The sequence below is a fragment of the Chenopodium quinoa genome, unplaced genomic scaffold (assembly GCF_001683475.1).
Source record: "Chenopodium quinoa cultivar QQ74 unplaced genomic scaffold, ASM168347v1, whole genome shotgun sequence".
In the NCBI taxonomy this organism is placed as follows: Eukaryota; Viridiplantae; Streptophyta; class Magnoliopsida; order Caryophyllales; family Amaranthaceae; genus Chenopodium; species Chenopodium quinoa.
The window spans coordinates 1,936,657-1,959,146 of NW_018745068.1; the positions used below are offsets into that span (position 1 = coordinate 1,936,657).

Below are 22,490 nucleotides of genomic sequence, written 5' to 3' on the forward strand. Positions count from 1 at the left end.
TCTCAATTCTAGCTAAACCTGTGGGAAATAAAATGCTCTTTTAGTGAGTTAGCATGAATTTTGTTTGTTTAGTGGCCGAATTTTTGCAGGCATTATTTATCAACTCACATAATAGTGGTGTAGGGTTTCGTAGTGACCCGACACTACGCGGAAGGAAACCCCCCAAGACCCACCCCTTAATTAAAGCAATTAACAAGCATAATAAACATAATTAAGCAAGACTAAGAACAAGAATTATACCTTTGTTGCGTGCTTCGCTCCCGAAGAGCTCTTACTTCAAAATCCCGAAACTACGAGATCTCCGACGGATCGTACCCTTGACCCGACCCGAGCGTCCCAAGTCTTGAAGGTTAGTCAAGACCCGGACAAACAAAACTATGAGTTTTACGAATCAAAGGTTTACTCTAATTACAAGAGTTGCCTTTTTAATTCCACTCAAGGTTGTATCTTCCCAATACCCATGCCTTTGGTATTTATAGGGAAGAGCACCCTTGATTTCCAATCTCCCATCAATGTGGGAGAGTTGGTAAAATCAACAATTTATTTAATTCCAAAGTAAATAAATAATCAACTTAATTACATTGCGACAAGTGGCACAATCACATACTAATGAGTGATGGCCAAGACTAGGTGGGGGGACCATTTGCCTTGCTCCCCAAGGCCCTTGATTGGTCCCCACAAGCAAGCACAAAACCGGCTCAAGGAGGGCTAGCTGGCTGCCAGCTAACGTGCCAGCTAGCGCTGCCAGCTAGCAATGCCTTGCTGCCCAGCACCTTCATCGCACGCACAGCACGCATCACCCAGCCCTCCCAGCACTTGCGTGCTGCTAGCGAGCCACGCCTTGTGCTGGGCGTTGGGCCCAGCACCTTCATCGCACACACTCACGCACAGGCATGCGTGGTGCTGCTGCCTACCCTATCTCGCACATGCTCGCATAGCCAGCATGCGTGCTGCTAGCGAGCCACGCATGCTGGCCCCTTGCCTCGCCAGCCACACACACCAGCCTCGCATACACTCGCATGCTGTTGCTGCTGCGATGCCTTCTACGCACACGCACACGCAAACAAGGCCTACCATGGTGATGTGCTTGTGCGAGGGGCCTGCGATGGTGCCTAGCACCCAGGCACGCATGCTGTGATGCAGTGCCATGCAAAGGCACGCATGTGCGCAGGCATGCTTGCTGTGATGATGCGATAGGCTAAGGCACAAGCACACGCACACACGCACTGGCCTAGCCATGCGATGGTGCTGTGCTTGTGATGCGATGGTGCGATGGGCTGCGATGGTGCGCCTACCACACCTAGTGTGCTTAGGCTTGTGCCTAGCTATGCTAGGTGCATGCTAGCTCGAACTAGCTTAGCATCCACATGGTTAGACCATTGTGGTGCTACGGCTACGCTCGTACTTGTCGCTTGTGTTTTTTGTGACGCTCGGCCTCGACGCCCTAGGCTCGATATCCGACGTCTGTATTCGTAAAACTATGTCGACTAATTAAATCCTTTCGGATTAATTCGTCGTCTCCGATCGGTGATTTGATTGGGTTCGACCCGAAGGGTTCAGTTAAGATTAAGCTGTAATATCAATTGTACCTTGATATTACCGATCGAAAGCGGCCTCCACCTAGGCATTCCGATCACTTGATCTTACTGAAGAATTAATTCTGTAATAATTCTGAACCTTCTATCGGAAGAATACACTTGTTGGAAGGACACCATTCCTTACTATATCCCACTTGTCCTTCCGGACAAGTGTGCATACAGTGTATATCCCATTTCCTATGTCTCTTAATGTTTCTTCGTGAACTATAAGGTAAGATTCATCGTCATCCTTATTACGTTCAGAAGTGTTTCTCGATCTCCGAGTTCGACTGTCAATATGCAGATGATTTCTAAAATCCATCTGAGCACGACCATGCATTTTCACAGTATCGCTTTTCGAGCGGCCTTGTAAACAACAAAACATTTTCCCTATTGTTAATAGGGGGACAATCCCAGTCTTGCATTGTAAGTTCCTCTTACTAAGAGGACTTAGTCTCCCGAGTGTTCCCGTTATGATCCCCAGTTACGGCAGACGTTAGGAAACATCAAAGAGTCTAGTACTCAAACAAGAAAACTTCACAATACTCATGGTCAGAGGAAACAGGTTCCGATAGTCATAATGAGAAATGTACTTATGACAATTTTGAATTTCTTAAAGTACTCTAATAGGTCTTATCCAGTGCAGTTCCAAACTGTACCTGTGCAAATGATTTATGATTGTCACGTCCTCGCAGCACAAGAAACGGTGCTGTAAATCAACTACACACTAATCCATTGCGGTCATCAATCGTCCATCAGTTAGATGACCTTGATTAGGGACAATTTTCGATTTAAATATTCTATGTTCACTTAAGCGGTGTTTCTTTATCCAAGACATGGTCTTGATACCCTGTTTTGAATATTTCCGTAAATCAAATGGACTCATTATTTAATTCTAAACCACAATTAAATAGTAATGGAGTGAATGATAATTTTGCACAAAATTAATTACTCCATAAATGAATGGTTTCATTATAGTGTCTGACATTAAACATCGTATTTAATTAAAACACATGTACAGGGAATTTCAAAGCCAGTCTCCAACATGCTGGATTCCCATCGCCTCAATGTGCTTGTTGTGTTTCACCTGAGGCATCGGTTTAGTGAAAGGATCGGCCACATTATCATCTGTGCCAATCTTACAAATTCTGATTTCACCTTCGGATTTCCATTTCCTTATCATGTGAAATCGCCTTTGCACATGTTTGACCTTCAGGTGTTCTCTCGGCTCCCTGGCCTGAGCGATAGCTCCATTGTTGTCACAATAGAGGTCTATCGGCCCCTTAATTGAGGGTACAACACCAAGTTCGCTGATGAACTTGCGAATCCAAACAGCTTCCTTGGCAGCTTCTGAAGCGACCAAGTACTTGGCTTCAGTTGTAGAGTCTCCAGTGGTGCTCTGCTTGGCACTCTTCCAGCTGAACGCTCCTCCATTCAGGCAGAATACGTATCCTGACTGTGACTTCGAGCCGTCTCTGTCAGTCTGGAAGCTAGCGTCGGTGTAATCTTCAACAACCAGTTCTTTGTGGCCTCCATACACCAGGAATTTTTCCTTGTTCCTTTTCAGGTACTTTAGGATATTCTTGGCCGCAGTCCAATGCGCCTCTCTTGGGTTCGATTGGTATCGGCTCGTTGCACTCAGGGCATACGATACATCTGGCCTTGTACATATCATGGCATACATGATCGATCCGATCAGCGAAGCATATGGGATCTGATTCATTCTTTTTCGCTCAACAGGTGTCTGTGGACAGTGTTTCTTACTGAGAGTTATGCCATGGGACATTGGTAAATGCCCTCTCTTGGCATTCTCCATGTTGAATTGAGCCAGTACCTTATCAATGTAAGTACTCTGGCTTAATCCAATCATCCTCTTAGATCTATCTCTGTAGATCTTGATGCCCAATATGTACTGTGCCTCTCCTAAGTCCTTCATTAAAAAACACTTTCCCAACCAGCCCTTTACGGACTCCAGTAAATTTGTGCTGTTTCCAATGAGAAGTATGTTATCGACATACAGAACTAGGAATGCAATATCACTCCCACTGATCTTCTTGTATACACAAGATTCATCTGGATTCTTGATAAAACTAAACTTGCTAACGGCTTCATCAAATCGCAGATTTCAACTTCAGTTGGCTTGCTTCAGTCCATAAATGGACTTCTTCAGCTTGCAAACCTTTCCAGCGTTGCTTGGATCGACAAAACCTTCTAGCTGTGTCTTATACACAGTTTCTTCCAAAATTCCATTTAGGAAGGCGGTTTTGACATCCATCTGCCATATTTCATAATCGTAATATGTAGCAATCGCTAGGATGATCCGGACGGATTTTAGCATTGCAACAGGTGAAAAAGTTTCATCATAGTCAATCCCGTGGATTTGTCTATAACCTTTTGCCACCAGTCTAGCTTTGTATATCGATACATTTCCATCCTTGTCTGTCTTCACTTTGAAGATCCATTTGCAACCAATGGGTGTATAACCCTCGGGCAAATTCACCAAGTCCCATACTTGATTTTCAGACATGGAGTCCATCTCGGATCTCATGGCCTCTTGCCATTTTGCAGAGTCGGGGCTCGTCATCGCTTGCTTGTATGTCACTGGATCATCACCATCCATTACTAGGATGTCCTGATCATCGGTTAAGACGATACCGAGGTATCTGTTTGGTTGAGATCTTTGCCGTTGCGACCTACGAAGGGTAATCGGTTGTGCATTTTCATTGTCAGTTTGATTCTGACCAATCTTCTTAGATGCTTCCAAAGCATCTAGATTGTCAGTTTTATCAGTTGACATTGTTGCTCGTCCTCTCGAACTTCGTCGAGTTCGATTTTCCTCCCACTTGTCATTTCGGAAAGGTGATCCTTCTCCAAAAAGACACCATCACGAGCAACAAAAACTTTGTTCTCGGATTTATTGTAGAAGTAATACCCTTTGGTTTCTTTTGGGTATCCCACAAAGAAACACTTATCCGATTTGGGGTGAAGTTTGTCCGAAATTAATAGCTTGACATATGCTTCGCATCCCCAAATCTTGAGAAAAGATAACCTAGGAAGTTTCTTAGTCCGTAATTCATATGGAGTCTTTTCAACAGCTTTTGACGGAGCTCTATTCAGTGTTAGTGCTGCAGTTTGTAGCGCATGTCCCCAGAAAGAGATAGGGAGTTCACTAAGACCCATCATTGATCGAACCATGTCTAACAAGGTTCGATTCCTCCGTTTGGACACTCCGTTCCATTGAGGAGTTCCGGGAGGTGTCAACTCTGAAAAAATACCATTTTCTTTCAAGTGATCGTCGAATTCATGGCTCAAATATTCGCCACCTCGATCCGATCGAAGTGCTTTAATTTTCTTGCCATGTTGATTTTCAACTTCTTTCTGAAATTCCTTGAATTTCTCAAAGGATTCAGATTTATTTGACATTATTGTAGATATAGCCATATCTTTTATTGTCAATGAAAGTGAATTCTATGATGGCTTAGTTCGTTTGGTATCAATCCATTGTATTTGTGTAAAGCATGCAATTTAATTTGAACATATGTTGAAAGACAATCTTTGAAACAAATAAGTTAGAAGTCTTTCATTTCAAACATCTTGGTGTCCAACACCATTAATCAAAACATTGTTCAAAAGGCATGACAAAACTAGGATTAGTTTTAATTACATCTTAAAGACAAAACATGTGCATGCAAGTAGACCGAAAAACCATCTTTGTCGTCTTCTTGCTCTTGCACCAACACTTGATAAGCTTCTCACTAGGTCCCTGAAAAGGCAACATAAAGTGAGTCATACTTGGTATCCAATACCTATGATAAGCTTAATTCACAAGTGTTTAGGAAGATACCTTAGGTAAATGCTCCATTCCTCTCTTCCTCTTCTCGAAAGACCTTGCATTCTCTCTTGAAGTGGCCTTGCCCACCACAATAGAAGCAACACATCTTTGCCTTAACCTTGAAATTCCTCCTTCTTGATGGTTTTTTGGTTGCCCCAAATGAGTTGGCTCGGTGAAGTAGCTCCACCACATTCTTCAAGGAATGTGTCTCCTTTCTTTCAGAAATGTATGCCCTTAGTGCATCATATCCTGAGTGGAAGTGAGCATAATATGACCAGCCATTCCATCTTCTAATGGAATTCCAAGGAGTTCCATGTGCTTGAAGAGCTTAGTCATTCTTGCCACATGGGGTCGGAGGGGCATACCCGGTCTCAACTTGGTGTTGCAGACTGTAGACCAAATATGGTACCTCTCTTTCGCAAGACAACCTTAATCCGATGGATTCACATTCATGTCTGTAAGTGACCTAGTCACTTCAAACAAGAGTCCATCATTGTTGTCGTTGAAATTCTTAGAGAATCTCACACCGACAGCATCCCTTAGTCCTCCAAGGAATAAGTCTGGAAAAGAGAATGAAAGTTATTCTTTCCATTCTTCCGGGATGGAGTTAGCCATGAGTTGTGACACTAGTTTGCAATCATTTGACCATGCACAATAAGTTTCGTCACTCAAGTGTTTCTTGGTACAGTGGGTTGGGAGGGAAGTGTCCAGAACATACTCCTTGGAACAAATCCGGAGAGTTTTCCTGAGTTCCTCTTCCCATTCTTCAAGGTTTGTTAAGTTAAGCTTGATAGCTAACTTTTCGGGGAGTTCCGGGCACACATGGTTGTTGTTTGAGTTACTTACAGACAACGTTCTACAATTGAAAGAATTTGAAGTGAAAAACCATTCATAAATCAATAAGTTGAAATTTAAAACGTTCATGCATATTTTCAATCTTATTTAGCATTTCATCCACGCATTTATAAAATTGTCCCTTTTAGGCGAGAATAAAATGATTCCTAGATCCCAAAGATTAAGAAATGGTTAAGAATGCTTTGGCTTGTCTTAATCATTAAATATCTTAAGGTAAGCAATCCAATTGCTAATAGCTCCAAGCTACTCTCGGTTTCATAAAATGTCGCATCTAATGCATCCTTGACATTTTATCTCTTTTGCCACAACATCTAAGGACTCCTTACTGATATCGTTGAGCTTAACCAAGACAACTTGTATACCTAGTATACCTTACGTTCCTAGGGAAGTAGTGATGTCTCGCTTTGGCGTAGTCCATCACGTACCCGCATTAGTTCGGTAAGTGTTGTTCTTGGAACAGCAAATTTTAACTCAATATTAATAAGGGACCTAGGGTTTCTATGTTGGTTTGATTTAAGTGAACTTAACTAATCGTCGCAACATATAGAAATCCTAGACATGCATCTAGCAATCATATATAATAACAATATATATAAAAAACATAAAAATAGATGCATTTGGCAACTAGCATGACCCCTTGAAATCTTCAATTTCCATGGGTCTTCATCTTGCCTCGTCTTCATCGAAACGCCGTCTTGAGACATCTTGGCCAAAATAAAATAAACTAGCTAGAACGACTAAGATTAATCTAATAGTACAAAAATACTTAACGGTTCGCAGACCGTATTTAGATTTACAAAAATACATAACGGAACGCAGTCCGTATTTTCTATCCTTGTCGGGCCCCACTAGTTGCCATTTTCAATAACCTGTTTTGAAAACAATCTTCCATTCATCCATTCACTATTTGTGAATAGCCCATGCAATTTTACGAAATACATAATTAAACACACAAAACTAGTAACTAACTTAGGTGGTTAATCCGATTAACGCGCCTAATTAAAACTAGTCAAAGTTGTTTAATCCATTATTTCTAAACGCAAATGCTCAGGTAATCAAAAAAGCTCCCACTAAATTCCGCATCCATACTTAATTAATCCGATTAATTAAGTTGACATAACCCAAAATTTGTCAAAATTTTGCAAAACCGAAAATCGAGGTTTTTAACCTCGTTAAAATAATTACCAAAAATATTTTAAAGACGAGATAATGCAAAAATCATAGCCCAAGTTTTAAGAAAAATTGCCCCTACATAACCCTTTGAGGGTGCGCACCATGGCTGCTAGGCAGCCCATGGCCTGGTGCCATGGTGCATAGGCGAGGTACGCTGTGCCCATAATGCTCTGCTGCTAGCGCCAGCTGCATGCTGTGCATGCTTGCTAGCACGCTGGTGCTTGCGAGCATCTGACCTGCTGGGCTGGCACCTCTTGATGCTAGCCAGCATGCGCGCACTCCACACAACCACACAACCCAGCTTATGATGCTGCGCTCAGCACCTTCCCTGCCACACAACCACACGCATTGGTGCAATGCCCTTACGTGCAACATAGGCAGCCTACATGCGAGCTGCTGGGCTGCCCGGCTCGCCTTGGTGACGCTTGCGGTTTTGCATCGATTTGCGTGCATTTCCTCGGAAATTTAATTCCGATTTGTGCGTGACATGATTAATTCTAAGTTACATTTTAGAATCAATTTAAGGGAAATTAAAAAAAAAAAACTCAATAAATTTAATTTTATTGGTGCACAAGCCTAAATTATCCAAAAAATTTATTTTTTGAACAAAATTAGGTCTTTCTTTATGCTTAAAAAAAATGAGCTATGTCCATAATTAATCCTGCCAATATGCAAATTAATAATGGATTTGACAAATGGGAGTTTGGAAAAATAAACTAATCATCTAATGAAAAAAATTTCAACTTTCATACTTGTGTAAAATACCAATATTACATCTTCCAATATGAAGATTAATCAAATTTTACTCACAAGTATTTGAACTTGATGGATTTTAATCAACCAAACATGAAAAATCCAAACTTTGTTCAATATGGAATTTAGGGTTAGGGTTCCAATCATTTAAACTTTAAAGATTAGAACTTTAACATTATAGGAACTTAAAATTACAAGTTCACAACAAGCTTTCACATTTTATTGCAATTTATTTGCAAAATTTTGTGAAAAACAAGTTTATGTGAAAAATGGTATATCAACTTAAGCACTAATAAAAACTCCATTATTATGCTTAAGGATATTTTTAAAACCAGTAGAATAGTGATGCAAATGTTCATTTAATCTAACCTTGTAATGCTTGCATTAATCAAGGCTTAAAAAGAATTAAAATTTTCGTTGAAAAACAAAAAACCCCAGAAAAATGGGTTTCTGGTTCGAATGTCGAGGGTTGAATCAGTTCCAGAATGTCGATTCCACCCAAAAATCACTATTTTTGAGCCAAAATCTGGGTTCGACAGCCAAATCGAGAATAAAACCGAGTTTTAAAAATAATTAAAACGAGCTTCTAATCTAATTAGAAGAACATGAACCAGAAAAATAAACTCTTTTAAAACACCTTAATTAATAAGTAATTGCAAAAATTAAAAGGAGCATGGCTCCGATACCGCTGTAAGGTTTCGTAGTGACCCGACACTACGCGGAAGGAAACCCCCCAAGACCCACCCCTTAATTAAAGCAATTAACAAGCATAATAAACATAATTAAGCAAGACTAAGAACAAGAATTATACCTTTGTTGCGTGCTTCGCTCCCGAAGAGCTCTTACTTAAAAATCCCGAAACTACGAGATCTCCGATGGATCGTACCCTTGACCCGACCCGAGCGTCCCAAGTCTTGAAGGTTAGTCAAGACCCGGACAAACAAAACTATGAGTTTTACGAATCAAAGGTTTACTCTAATTACAAGAGTTGCCTTTTTAATTCCACTCAAGGTTGTATCTTCCCAATACCCATGCCTTTGGTATTTATAGGGATGAGCACCCTTGATTTCCAATCTCCCATCAATGTGGGAGAGTTGGTAAAATAAACAATTTATTTAATTCCAAAGTAAATAAATAATCAACTTAATCACATTGCGACAAGTGGCACAATCACATGCTAATGAGTGATGGCCAAGGCTAGGTGGGGGGACCATTTTCCTTGCTCCCCATGGCCCTTGATTGGTCCCCACAAGCAAGCACCAAACCGGCTCAAGGAGGGCTGGCTGGCTGCCAGCTAGCACTGCCTTGCTGCCCAGCACCTTCATCGCACGCACAGCACGCATCACCCATCCCTCCCAGCACTTGCGTGCTGATAGCAAGCCACGCCTTGTGCTTGGCGCTGGGCGCTACTGCCAGGGCATCGCACACACTCACGCACAAGCATGCGTGGTGCTGCTGCCTACCCTATCTCGTACATGCTCGCATAGCCAGCATGCATGCTGCTAGCGAGCCACGCATGCTGGCCCCTTGCCTCGCCAGCTACACGCACCAGCCTCGCACCACGCACCAGCCTCGCATACACTCGCATGCTGTTGCTGCTGCGATGCCTTCTACGCACACGCACACGCAAACAAGGCCTACCATGGTGTTGTGCTTGTGCGAGGGGCCTGCGATGGTGCCTAGCACCCAGGCACGCATGCTGCGATGCAGTGCCATGCAAAGGCACGCATGTGCGCAGGCATGCTTGCTGTGATGATGCGATAGGCTAAGGCACAAGCACACGCACACACGCATTGGCCTAGCCATGCGATGGTGTTGTGCTTGTGATGCGATGGTGCAATGGGCTGCGATGGTGCGCCTTGCACACCTAGTGCTTAAGCTTGCGCCTAGCCATGCTAGGTGCATGCTAGCTCGAACTAGCCTAGCACCCACATGGTTAGACCATTGTGGTGCTACGGCTACGCTCGTACTTGTCGCTTGTGATTTTTGTGACGCTCGGCCTCGTCGCCCTAGGCTCGATATCCGACGTCTGTATTCGTAAAACTCTGTCGACACATTAAATCCTTTCGGATTAATTCGTCGTCTCGGATCGGTGATTCGATTGGGTTCGACCGGAAGGGTTCAGTTAAGATTAAGCTGTAATATCAATTGTACCTTGATATTACTGATCGGAAGCGGCCTCCACCTAGGAATTCCGATTACTTGATCTTACTGAAGAATTAACTCTGTAATAATTCTGAACCCTCCATCGGAAGAATACACTTGTTGGAAGGACACCATTCCTTTCAAGTGGCATATAGACAAGTATATATCATGTTTCCTAACAGCCTTTTGCATGATTTGTGCTTGTTATCTGTGAGGAAAATAAACACTACAATGAAATTTTTGCCAGTTAGTTTCCAGCTCATGTAGGAGAGTCAGTTTAATGTGTCACTTGTTCTATGCTCTTACTCCTTATTCTTACTACCCCTTTAGTCAAACTATTGTACTGATAGAAATTTTCGTGATTCCCCTAGCATTCTAAAAATGAAATGTTTTACACAATGGTATGAATTTAAGTTATAAGTGTTAATGGAGAACACCCCCGTCATATTAGTAATCTGAATTGCAAGCCACAATTAGCTAGCTCTATATGCTGAATTTTGGCAGATGCATAAATATTAGTATGCGTACTCCTACATTCAGGAAGACCAGTGTGTACTAGTTTTATATCTTTTTGAGTATAAATTGAGCATAATATAAATGACAACTGATTTAATGGGATTTCATAATGTCTTGGTCTGCCAAGCTAGGTTCGGATAATTCTTTAGCTTGCCTGATGTTGATTTGCTACTGAAAATTTAGCTACACGAAATCTAAAACGCATGTCTAAGTAATTGATCTCATTACAGCGTATCTGTTTAAGCTATAAATCCTGCCTAGTTATAAGCTACTAAGTTCTGACCAAAAGGTGATTATTGAACTCTACATTTCTACACTAAAATTTCAAGCTCATCTTTCCATTAATTTCTGTTTTTCTTTATAGGTGTATGTACGCGTACAATAAAGAAGCTAGACTTCAGCGCATTAAAGCATACGTAGGCTTCCTAAACAAGGCTGAACCAGAGAAGCTACTTCACATTTTTAGTGCTGAACCGGAACTTGAAATAGAAGATCCATTACCGATTGAATACAAGAACATGGCATAACGAACACTGAAGGAAATGGCAGCACCGAGAACAGGAGAAGACCCTCTGTGCATTGTCTTTGTAGAATTAGACAACCCTCTAAAGCTGAATTCAGGTTTCCTTAATCTTCTCCCTAAATTCTATGGGAACGCAAGTGAGAATCCTTATAGACACTTGAAAGAATTTAAGGTTGTATGTTCTTCCATGAATCCAGAAGGGGTAAAACAAGAGCATATTAGATTGCATGCTTTTCCTTTTTCTTTGCAGGATCCTGCCAAAGAGTGGCTATATGAGCAACTTTCACCTAGTTCTATTAATTCTTAAGAAGAAATGGAAAAAAATTTTCTTGAAAGATTCTTTCCTGCAAGTTGTATTGGGTCGATTAGAAAAGAGATTTGTGGAATAAGGCAAAATAATAACGAGTCTTTATATGAGTATTGGCAACGTTTTAACAGGCTTTGTTCATCTTGTCCACAACACCAAATAAGTGAGCAACTGCTAATTCAATACTTTTATGAGGGGTTGTTACCTAATGAGAGAGGTATGGTAGATGCATCTAGTGGGGGGGCATTAGTAGATAAAATACCAACTGAAGCTAGGAAGTTAATTTCTAATATGGCTCAAAATACTCAACAATTTGGCACTAGAAATGATGTTAAAAGAGTTAATGATGTGGACTTAAGTGGAATTAAAACTCAATTACAAAAAAATGCTCAACAAATTGCTACTCTAACCACCTTAGTGTCTAAAATTGTTCCTGATAAGGAGTCTAGAGCTAGAGTATATGGTGTTTGTTCTGATTTTTCTCATGCTACTGACGAATGTCCTACTTTACAGAGTGAAGATGTCAATGCTTTAAATAATTTTCCTGGTCAATCTCAGAGGAAATATGACCCTTTTTCTAATACTTACAATGAAGGGTGGAAAGATCACCCTAATCTTAGGTATGGAGAAAGACCGCAATTATTGCAAAATAATCAATCTAGGCAGTTTAGTCAGCAAAACCCCTTTCCCAAATCTCAAAGTCCGTCATTACAGAGTATGGTACAACAGTTGGGGACTCAAATAGGACAAGTGCATAATCAAAACACTGAGTATCAAAGTAAAACAGATTCTCATCTTCAACAACTTGACACGCAATTAGGCCACATTTGCACCTCCTTAAGTAATTTAGAGACTAAATTGACAGGAAAACTCCCAGCCTAACCTTTTCCAAACCCAAAAGCAAACGCTGTGTTTAAACAGAGTAGAATCCCTATTGATGAGTCTTTAGACAGTGAGAATAGAAGTAGTTTGAGTCTTAAAGTGGTGCAAGGAAATAGAATCCCTTTATTAAGTGCTGTGAAAATGGTTCCTAAATATAAGTTATTGTTAGATGCTTTTCTCAATAAGACTAGTGAGGAATCTGAATTTTGTGCACCCTCTCCTAAATGCGATGATCCTGGTTTGTTTTCTATTCACTGCAGAATTGGAAAGGCTGGTTTTCATGAGTGTGTATTAGATTTAGGATCTTCAGTCAATATTTTACCGACCTCTATGTATGATCAGATTGAATTAGGACCTTTGAAGAGCACAAATGAAATTCTTTACATGGCTAACGGAAATAGTGTTTCGCCCAATGGTTGCTTGGAAAATGTTTTGATTCAAGTTAAACACCTGTTTTTCCTTGTCGATTTTTATGTTATTAATATGGAGAATATTTCTGAAATTTTGTTGGGAAGGCCATTTTTAAAGACTGCAAAGGCATTAATTGATGTAGCTAATGGTAGTGTCACATTAGGAAATAATGGTCAGACGATTAACATTAATGTTTTTGATGAACAAGGTTCACTTGAAGAATCGGGTGCTACTAACCATGTTTCTTATCATCATGCACAGATTGCAGTTGAAAATGTAGAGATGTTATTAGATGAGATGGTCAACAATGTAGGGCTTGAGCAATTGCTTTTCGATGCCTTAAATGAGCTGTGTTTTTAAGGAATATGAGGAAGTACGTCGAGCCAACGACGTAAACCAAAGGCGCTACTTGGGAGGCAACCCAAAGCTATTTTTCCATTCAAGTTTTAAGCCAATAACTAGACCTCCTGCTACCTGGAGCACCAGTTCTAGCGTCTTAGCAACAAACTCAGCTAGTAATGGTCATAAGAAGTGAAGCAGACGAAAAACTTAGCAGATAGCATTGAGCTCTTATTCAAAAATCAATATTAACCAGCTAAGTTTCTTCTTCCTTTTCTTCATTTCTTTTTCATTGAGGACAATGAAGAGTTTAAGTGGGGGGACAACTGTTGTTTTTTATTTTGGATGTTAGGCTGTTAGGCTTGTTTTTTTTGAAAATAGCAACAGAATGTTGTTTAACTATGACCATTATTAGGGGAGGTCTTGCCGATTTTTTTTTTTTTAGATATTGGAATTTTGAGCTAATAGCAGTAAAATACAAAAAAAAAAAAAAAGAAGTGTTTTTATCCTCCAGTATTCTTGATAACGTACACTCTGGGTTTGTGTCGTTTCTCTCTCAAACTGCAACTAATTCATGTTTTGAAAATGATTTAGGCATTTAAAACAATTTCTACGCCACATCAACCAAAAAGCCTATCCCTGTTATTTTCCATGAATAAATCACAAATAGACATCTACTTACACATCAAATGGTTAATCTTTCTGAAATTAGTAGAGCATATTAAAGTGTGATGTAAAAATGGTTGTTGATATTCAGTGGTGATACAGTACTATAAAGTGAAAGTTTCAATATAAGGTTCTGCGTACCAATGACTGGGTATATGTGTTAATCAATTCATATATAGCGAATTAAAAAAAAATTAAATAAAAAAAATTCAAACCCAGTTATGTACGTGTGATGTTTCTATCTCTTGCTTGTGTAGTTCGAGTAAGTAGATCCTTAGGGGAATCTTAAAGCCTAGTGCCTTGGACCAACTGCACCGGGAGCCACTGGTTGAACACTCGTTACATGGACTATTCAACAGAGATTGAACATTAAGAGTCATGAAACTGAAAAAAAAAAGAGAAAAAAAAACATTAAAGAAAAAAAAAGAAGGGGGCAGTGTACATAAAAGTTCAATGTGCACTCAAGAAATATCTGATATGAGGAAGATTTGATTTGGTTGTAATCATACTATGCTCTACTAATGTTAACAGTATTACCACCAGAACCCCATAAATTATTGTCATATCCCTAATTTACCTAAACCCCATGAATATCCTTGAAAAGTCCTAATGATTTGAGACATGTAGATTGGTATAAGCAAGGAGGGTGAAAAATGATAAAAGTTAACCAACCAAGTTGTCAAGTTATATTGGAGAAACTTTTATAAAATTGTGTTTTAAAATTGTTTATTGCTATTTAGTTGAAAATTTCTGAATAATAGACTTTGTGGGTATGTCTACTGCAAACCCTCACGAGACCGTACTCGTCCTCTAGGGGAAACTTAGGAATTTAAAGGGCTTGTTGCACGTGCTAAGTGTAACCGTGATCCTACGACAGTGAGTTAGGTTTATTGCTTTTATAGGTTAGTTTTATTTAGTTTGTTTGAGGGCGACCAAAGACTAAGTGTGGGGGAATTTGATAAATGCATAATATACTATATTTTTAGTCCCTAATATTAGTCCAATGGTCGCTTTATATTGGTTATTTTATGATTTTATTTACTTTTATTATTTTAGATTTTATTTTATTCATTATTTTATTTTATAGTTATTTTTATAATAATTGATACTTAATTTTATGTTGTGTGTTTTTGGTAGGAAGAAAAATATTCGCAAGCACTACGAGCCCAATAGCAAAGCAGACTAGCAAACAAAAAAAAGGGGAAGAGGAAAAAGGCACGTGACTTAGCAACATTAAACAATAAGAAAGCAAAGATAAGAAAGCAACAACAAATAAAGAAAAGAAAGGAGTGTGAAAACCAAAGATATCCCAAAATCTTATTAAGGTCATCTTCAACAATATCATCCGAAATTCAAGCAAATAGAAGATGAATTTCCATCTTAAATTTTATCCTTCCAGCCCAAAAAATCATGGGAGGTCGTTGTTTTTGGCTGTAAAAAGCCCAAAACAATCATCTCATAGGACACACAACTTAGAAATAATTATACAAAGAGTACGAGATTTCGAGTGAGTCCGTAATTGGGCAATTGGTGAAGAGAAGATAGCCATTGGAGGGCAGCTTAGTCTCGAATCCAAGGTAGAACAAGAATGAAGGTGAATCGCGGGGTCGAAGTCGGGTTTATTCGGGTGTTCTTCAGAGTATATTTTATAAGTCTTCTTCTGAACTTATTTGTTCCATACTACTGATTTATTTGATGTTCTTTGCTAAATTGATGAATTACTTTTATTGGATTATTGATATTATAATTGATTCTTGATAGTATTATTTTTCGATTTAATAGGTATTTGAAATTTTCTCGTTCTTGATTATTAAATTTGAAATTGAGATTGATTGTTATCTTTCATGTTATCAGTTGTGAATTATTTCTATCTATATGGTTTGGCTTAGTTTGAACTATATAGTGATGTAGTATCTAATTTTTATCAAGTCTGCGATTATGGTTTGGTTTAAATCAGAGGGCAATTTCAATCTAATTATTCTAAGCATTTATGTGATTAGTTTAATTAGGACTAATGAGGTCTCCTAGTTGTTAATGCTTCTGTATCTAACTCATGCAAGTTGCGAATTATTTGTGTTAATTAATTAGATCGGTTTAGAGTCAATTTCGGCTTAGTCCAAATTTGGTTTCAAGTAAGGGAGATAGGGAGTCTTTGTTACTATAGTCTCTACGATTAGTCTAATCGTTAAATTGAGTATTTTGCAGCGTCGGTCAATTATTGTTATCAATAGTTTAGTATGAGTAGAGCCAAAGTGGAATTGGTCAAAGATGTCGTTAATAGTAGTTTATTAGTTTAGTTCTATCTTAAACAAACCCCCCATTTTTATGTACATATGTGAATAAATGTATACTATGTAAGTTTCCGTAATATTGTAATTTAGTTAAACTTTGATTTAAGAGTTAAAAATCTCCTCGTGGGATCGACCCTTGCTTACCCTTTTACTAGTTGTTAATATTTTTGGAGGATAAGTTAGGTAAATAAATATTTAATTTTACACGGTAAACGACACGTATCAGTATTAAGCCTAAACCCACGACAAACTACATGATCGCTAATGATATCAACACTATTGACCACCTTCACATTATTACAATCAACACATGGACAATAGAGGCGATCGACACCCATTCTGCGCTGATAAGATGAAGCCCTCTCGCAAAACTCTTGAACCCCATCAAAGAATTCCAATGTATCACGTCTACCATACATCTAGCCACGATTCTTCTCCATTAAGTAAATTGTCTCTAAACATGGCAAGATATTACGAATAATGTATAATTGCTACATCTATTATATATGTAAATCAAAATCAAACACACACCATGCATATAATATTCATATAGATCAAAAAAGCATATATGCTTCCAAAGGGTCCTTATCACTCCAACCTAACCCATCCTTGAACGTTTACTCTCACTAGTGAATGTATGTCAACTTTCCAATTTTAAGGAAAATCCGGCAGCATTTCCCCCGAGTTTTCCAAGTACACGACGTAGGTAATTACTTACCCACATATGTACCCAGATAACATGGTGATCGAGGAAATGGTAAGCCAAGATGTTCCTAAAAATCGAAAAAAAAGACATACATTCACCACCTAAGTGAGAGTAAACGTTCAAGAACAGTCCCAACCGGGGACTATTCAAGACTTTCTTCTCCTAATGAGAAAGCCTTGAACGGGTATCTAGGCATAAGATGATGCAACCATTTCATATATTTATTGCTGTATTTATTTGTCATTATATAATACACAAGTCGTAATAGGTAGCATGAAAAAAGTTTTATCAAAACAATAAAGAGAAAGATATATATATAGCTTAGAGAAGTTTATAATTCATACCAATACAATGGATGTATTCTTTCTAACTTTCCACTTAAGCTAAATATGTAGTCTTCAAGCTAAACTTGAACTTCAATTCACATATGAATCTATAAAAATGCAAAAAGAAAAAACAAAAAAAAAACAGAAGTTAGTAAGTATGAGAAATAGATATATAATAAGAAAAAATAGGGGCATATGATTAAGGAATGAGAGAGAAAATGGGGATAGATTATGCAAAAGCTAGCAATTGTAGCAACCACGCACAGCTAATTAACAAAACGACATACAAACGACGCAAACTATACAATGACCAAGACAAAAAAACACACACCCTACAAAAAGGGAACACTCCTAGCACAAACTAGTCAAAAGCAAGGCAACAAAATAACTACTAATTACAACACACTACTACACAGCAACACACCACCACCAACCACCAGAAGCACTACATCGCAGCCCATACAACCACTAATTACACCACCACCAACCACCAGCAGCACACACCACAGCCCATAAAACCACTAATTACACCACCACCAACTACCAGCAACACACACCACAGCCCATACAACCACTAATTACACTACCACCAACCACCACCAGCATACACCACAGCTCATACAACCAATAATTGCACTACCACCAACCAGCAACACTACCGCCCACAAAGAATGAGCAAAATAGCCATCACAAGAACCGAAAGCACAACACAACCATCACAAGAACTAACAGAAAGAAGAAAGGCAAGCTCACCATAGTGAAGGGGGAGCCGTGACAAGAAGGTCGTCGTGGAGGGGGAGCCGTGCGCGTTTAATTGACAAACCCTATTTACAAGAAACTTATAATTACTCAAAAAAGCCAAGAATGCCAAGGAATTCAATGGAGTAAGTGAAACCTAAGCTAGCTACTTACCTTGAAGCTGCTTCAATGGAGGAGAGATACGGAGTGAGGAGAATCGAAGGTGGTGCGTGTAGTGCGGCAACGAACTGCTTCAATGGAAGTATGAGAAAGCTAAGAACTGCTTCAATGGACACCAACGTCAATGGAGTATGCTGGGAGAAGATAAGAGAAGAGGGAAATTTCGAGGGAAAAACGAAATGAAAAGATGAAGAAAGACGTTAATTAACCTAGCTAACCCGGTTTTTTTTTTTCAAATATGGCACCGATTTAAACCGGTGCTAATTAACTCTATGCCAAATTATTTATTTTTTGTTAATGTATAAGTTGGCACCGGTTTGAACCGGTGCTAATTAAATTAGAGGCACCGGTTTAGTTTAGAACCGGTGCTAACTCTGAAATTTTCAATCCCGCCCATTTCTTTTGGCACCGGTTTTCAAGAACCGATGCTAAAGGGGGGTGCCTATTTCAATTTTTCTACTAGTGTTGCCCTTTCTCCCAACTTGGAGAATGACTGCTTTATCATCTTGCCTAATAGACATCCTTCGCAATTTTCAAACGACTCCAAGTCGAATGAGTCAAGAACACCTTCTTGAAGAAGTTTTTTGATGCGTTTGACGTTAATATGGCCAAGACGACAATGCCACAAGTAGGTTTGATTCGACTCGATGGTCTTAGCCCTTTTGGCGGCATCATTAATTTGTCTAAACATATGCAATTTTATAGAACGTATAAACAAGACATTTTTAACAAAGCAACCATTGATTAAGTTTTGTGATCAAAATAACTTAGTGTCCAACACCATAGATCAAAAGTATGTTTAAAAGCATAAGAAACAACAATTTTTTAACTACAAGTCATAGACAAAATAAATGTGCCTACAAGCACGATCAAAAGACTATCTTTGTCGTCCGCTTGTTGATGCACATGGTATCCAATACCCTCTTACTTGTGATGCCCTCTCACTTGGTACCTGAAAAGGAAACATAAAGTGAGTTATACATGGTATCCAATACCAATGAATAGCTTTAAACACAAGTGTTAATGAAGATACCTGAGGCAGATGCCACATTCCTCTCCTCCTCCTCCTTTCGGAAGTGCTAGCATTCCCTCTTATAGTGGCCTTGCCCACCACAATGGAAGCACCGCATCCTTGCCTTGTTCTTGAACTCCCTCCTCCTTGCTCTCAAGGGTCTCTCGGTCACTCCATAGGCGGTGGCTCGGCTAAGTAGTTGCACCACCTCTTTTAAAGAGCGTGTCTCCTTTCCCGCAGCTATATGCACTCTAAGTGCATCACAGCCCGAGTGGAGTGAAGCAAGCAAGATATGCCCCGTGATCTCATCCTCCAATGAGATTCCGAGAAGCTGCGTGTGTTTGAAGAGCCTAGTCATTCCAAGAATATGAAGTCGGAGGGGCATCCCGGGTCTCAATTTGGTATTGTAGACCCTTGACCAAAGCCGACGCCTTTCCTTAGCAAGACAACCCACATCCGGTGGCTTTATCTTCATGTTTGAGAGTGACCTAGTCAAATCAAACACGAGTCCATCATAGTTCCCATTGTCACTCTTGGTGACTCTTACGTTGACAACATCCTCTAATGATTTGAGGAAAATGTCCAGAAAATAGAAGGAGAGCTTTTCCTTCCAATCTTCCAGGATGGAATTAGCCATTAGATGTGTGACTTTCTTGCAATCGGAAGACCATTTATCATGAGCCTCATCGCTCATGATTCCCTTAGAGAAGAAGCTTGGAATGGGAGTATCAAGAGTGTACTCCAAGGAACAATTCCGAAGAGTTTTCCTGAGTTTCTCCTCCCATTCCTTGAAGTTGACCAAGTAAAGGCTAAAAGCCAACTTGTTAGGGATTTCCGGGCACATTAAGTTGTTGTTTGAGTTACTTGCAGAAATGTTGCTACAAGAGAAAGAATTTGAAATGAAAAACCACTCATGAACCAATAAGTTTGAAATTTAAAGCGTTCATACAAATTTTCAATCTTATTGAGCATTTTATCCACGCATTAACATTAGTCCCTTTTATGCGAGAATAAAATGATTCCAAGATCACAAAAATCAAAAAGTGATTAAGCATGCTTTGGCTTGTTAACACTTAATATTTTAGGTAAGCAATCCAATTTCTAATAGCTCTAAGCTACTCTTGGTTCGATAAAACGTCGCATCTAATGCTTCCTTGACATTTTCTCTCCATTGCCACGACATCTAAGGACTCCTTACTGATATCATTGAGCTTAACCAAGGCAACTTGTATACCTAGTATACCTTACGTTCCTAGGGAAGTAGTGATGCATCGCTTTGGCGTAGCCCATCACATACGCGCATTAGTTCGGTAAGTGTTGTTCTTGGAATGGCATATTTTAGCTCAATATTTTAGAGACATAGGGTTTCTATGTTGGTTGATTTAAGTGAACTCAATTAATCAACACAACATTTGAAAACCTAAACATGCATCTAACATATCATTCGCATATAGAAGAACAATTATATATAAAAAACATGAAATAAGATGCATTTGGCAACTAGCATGACCCCTTGAAATCTTCAAATCTTCAAGAGTCTTCATCTTGGCTCGTCTTCATAGAAACGCTGTCTTGAGACATCTTCGCCAAAATAAAATTACTAGCTACTACGAATAGGATTAATCTAAATACACTACGCGAAAAAGGTCTTTGGCACCGAATCAAACCCCCCTTTGGGCACCGGTTTTGAACCGTTGAAGATTTGAGGGATGTCAAATCCCTGAAAATTTGGCACCGGTTCAAAATCGGTGGCTATTTAAAGATTTGGCACCGGTTAACCGGTGCTAATTACCCATATATGGTGCGCTTTTTTTTTATTATTATTTCAATACAATAGGCACCAGTTATGACTTAGAACCGGTGACAAAAGTTCCCAAAAAAATTTAAAAAAAAACTTTTAGCACCGGTTCTTTTCCAAAATCGGTGCCAAAAATGCCCAAAAAAATATAAAATAAAATAATATTTTTTTTTTGCATTTTTTTCACTTAAATTGTACCAAATACTTATATATAATCATAATATACATAAAACACATATTTTTTCTTCAATAATTTGTAATATTACACTTTACAAAACTAAAAAAAAAAAAAATACTTGAGATTTCAGTTGAATGCTGACTAGTACATCATGAAAAACAAAAATTTAAACCAGAAAGGACAGATTCTCAAACAAACTGTTACCATCTCCACTGATCACTGGTGAAATTCCAATCAAGCAATTGATAGCAGTAGTTTTACCAGCTCCATTGGGGCCCTAAAGACAAAATAGCTGATCCTTAGCAAGATTCACCCATATTCCTTGGAGAAATCGACAAATAAATCTCAGCAGCCAGCAGCAACTCAAGGCATATACTAAATGAGCAACAAAGACAACAGAATAATGAAATACTCTAGACTTCCATTCATCAGCACCAGTAGGGTAAGGGAATAATATCCTAATAGAAGTATGGATGCTATGAACCATAATTGATCACTTAAAATGTGATATCACTTAGCCCTAAAATATTAGGTCAAGGATATATTTGTCTGACTCACTGAACTGCACATTTATAGCATTGATATTGTCAAAAATTACATAACCATGCGATTCAATAATCATAAAATCCACTAATGTACAATATATAGGCTAACAACTAGAAAAATGATCATCATTGTTATGAGTTCATCATTACATCTATATTACCAATGATACCTGTTTGAGTTGACATCGGCGCACTTTGATAGAGCAACATTCAGATAGAGGCTACTAAGTTCAGACAATAGTTTTTCAGGTGAAAAATTAGCCGTTATTAATCAATCAGATACTAACCATGTGTTTGCTAAAGAATGTGAGGATGCTTTTAATGACAAATTTACACTCCCACTTCACCAAAGTCAAAGCGATCAGTTCCAAAAACATTTACATTTTTTCATAAGAGGCAAGAAGAGCAAAAACAGTGAAACTGCTACTTTATCCCAGGCAGTACTCATATCCTAGCCAATGTAAATTAGGAAATAACTAAACAAGAAATGACAAGGTAATAAATTTAATCCTGTTCCATCTCTCCCCTCGACTAATGTAGATGATCTGACCACATAAGCAAAAACATGGAGTCAACAATCATGTCATTGAGGAACGGTTGCTATACCATTTGAGCATAACTTCAAAAGGTAATATTTAGGCCTCAAGGAAAAGTAAATTATAGGTATGTCTATTCCATGCAATTAAGAATTCAATATAAGACTTAAAAAATAGCAACACATGATGATATCAGATAAA

The 22,490-nt window shown here is 38.9% G+C and overlaps 2 protein-coding genes across 2 annotated transcripts; both read left to right on the plus strand.

Moving 5' to 3' along the window:
- Positions 1-11,687: 11,687 nt before the first annotated feature.
- Positions 11,688-12,563, plus strand: LOC110709494. Its single transcript, XM_021887716.1, has one exon. The coding sequence runs from the start codon at positions 11,688-11,690 to the stop codon at positions 12,561-12,563; it is 876 nt and encodes a 291-aa protein (XP_021743408.1).
- A 141-nt stretch (positions 12,564-12,704) lies between these two features.
- On the plus strand, positions 12,705-13,334 carry LOC110709495. The gene has a single exon (XM_021887717.1). It carries the CDS (start codon positions 12,705-12,707, stop codon positions 13,332-13,334), a length of 630 nt encoding a protein of 209 aa, XP_021743409.1.
- The last annotated feature ends 9,156 nt before the right edge of the window (positions 13,335-22,490 follow it).

Coding starts and splice junctions, on each gene's coding strand:
- LOC110709495 (XM_021887717.1), top strand. CDS start 12,705: ATGGTTCCTAAATATAAGTTATTGTTAGATGCTTTTCTCAATAAGACT.
- LOC110709494 (XM_021887716.1), top strand. CDS start 11,688: ATGGAAAAAAATTTTCTTGAAAGATTCTTTCCTGCAAGTTGTATTGGG.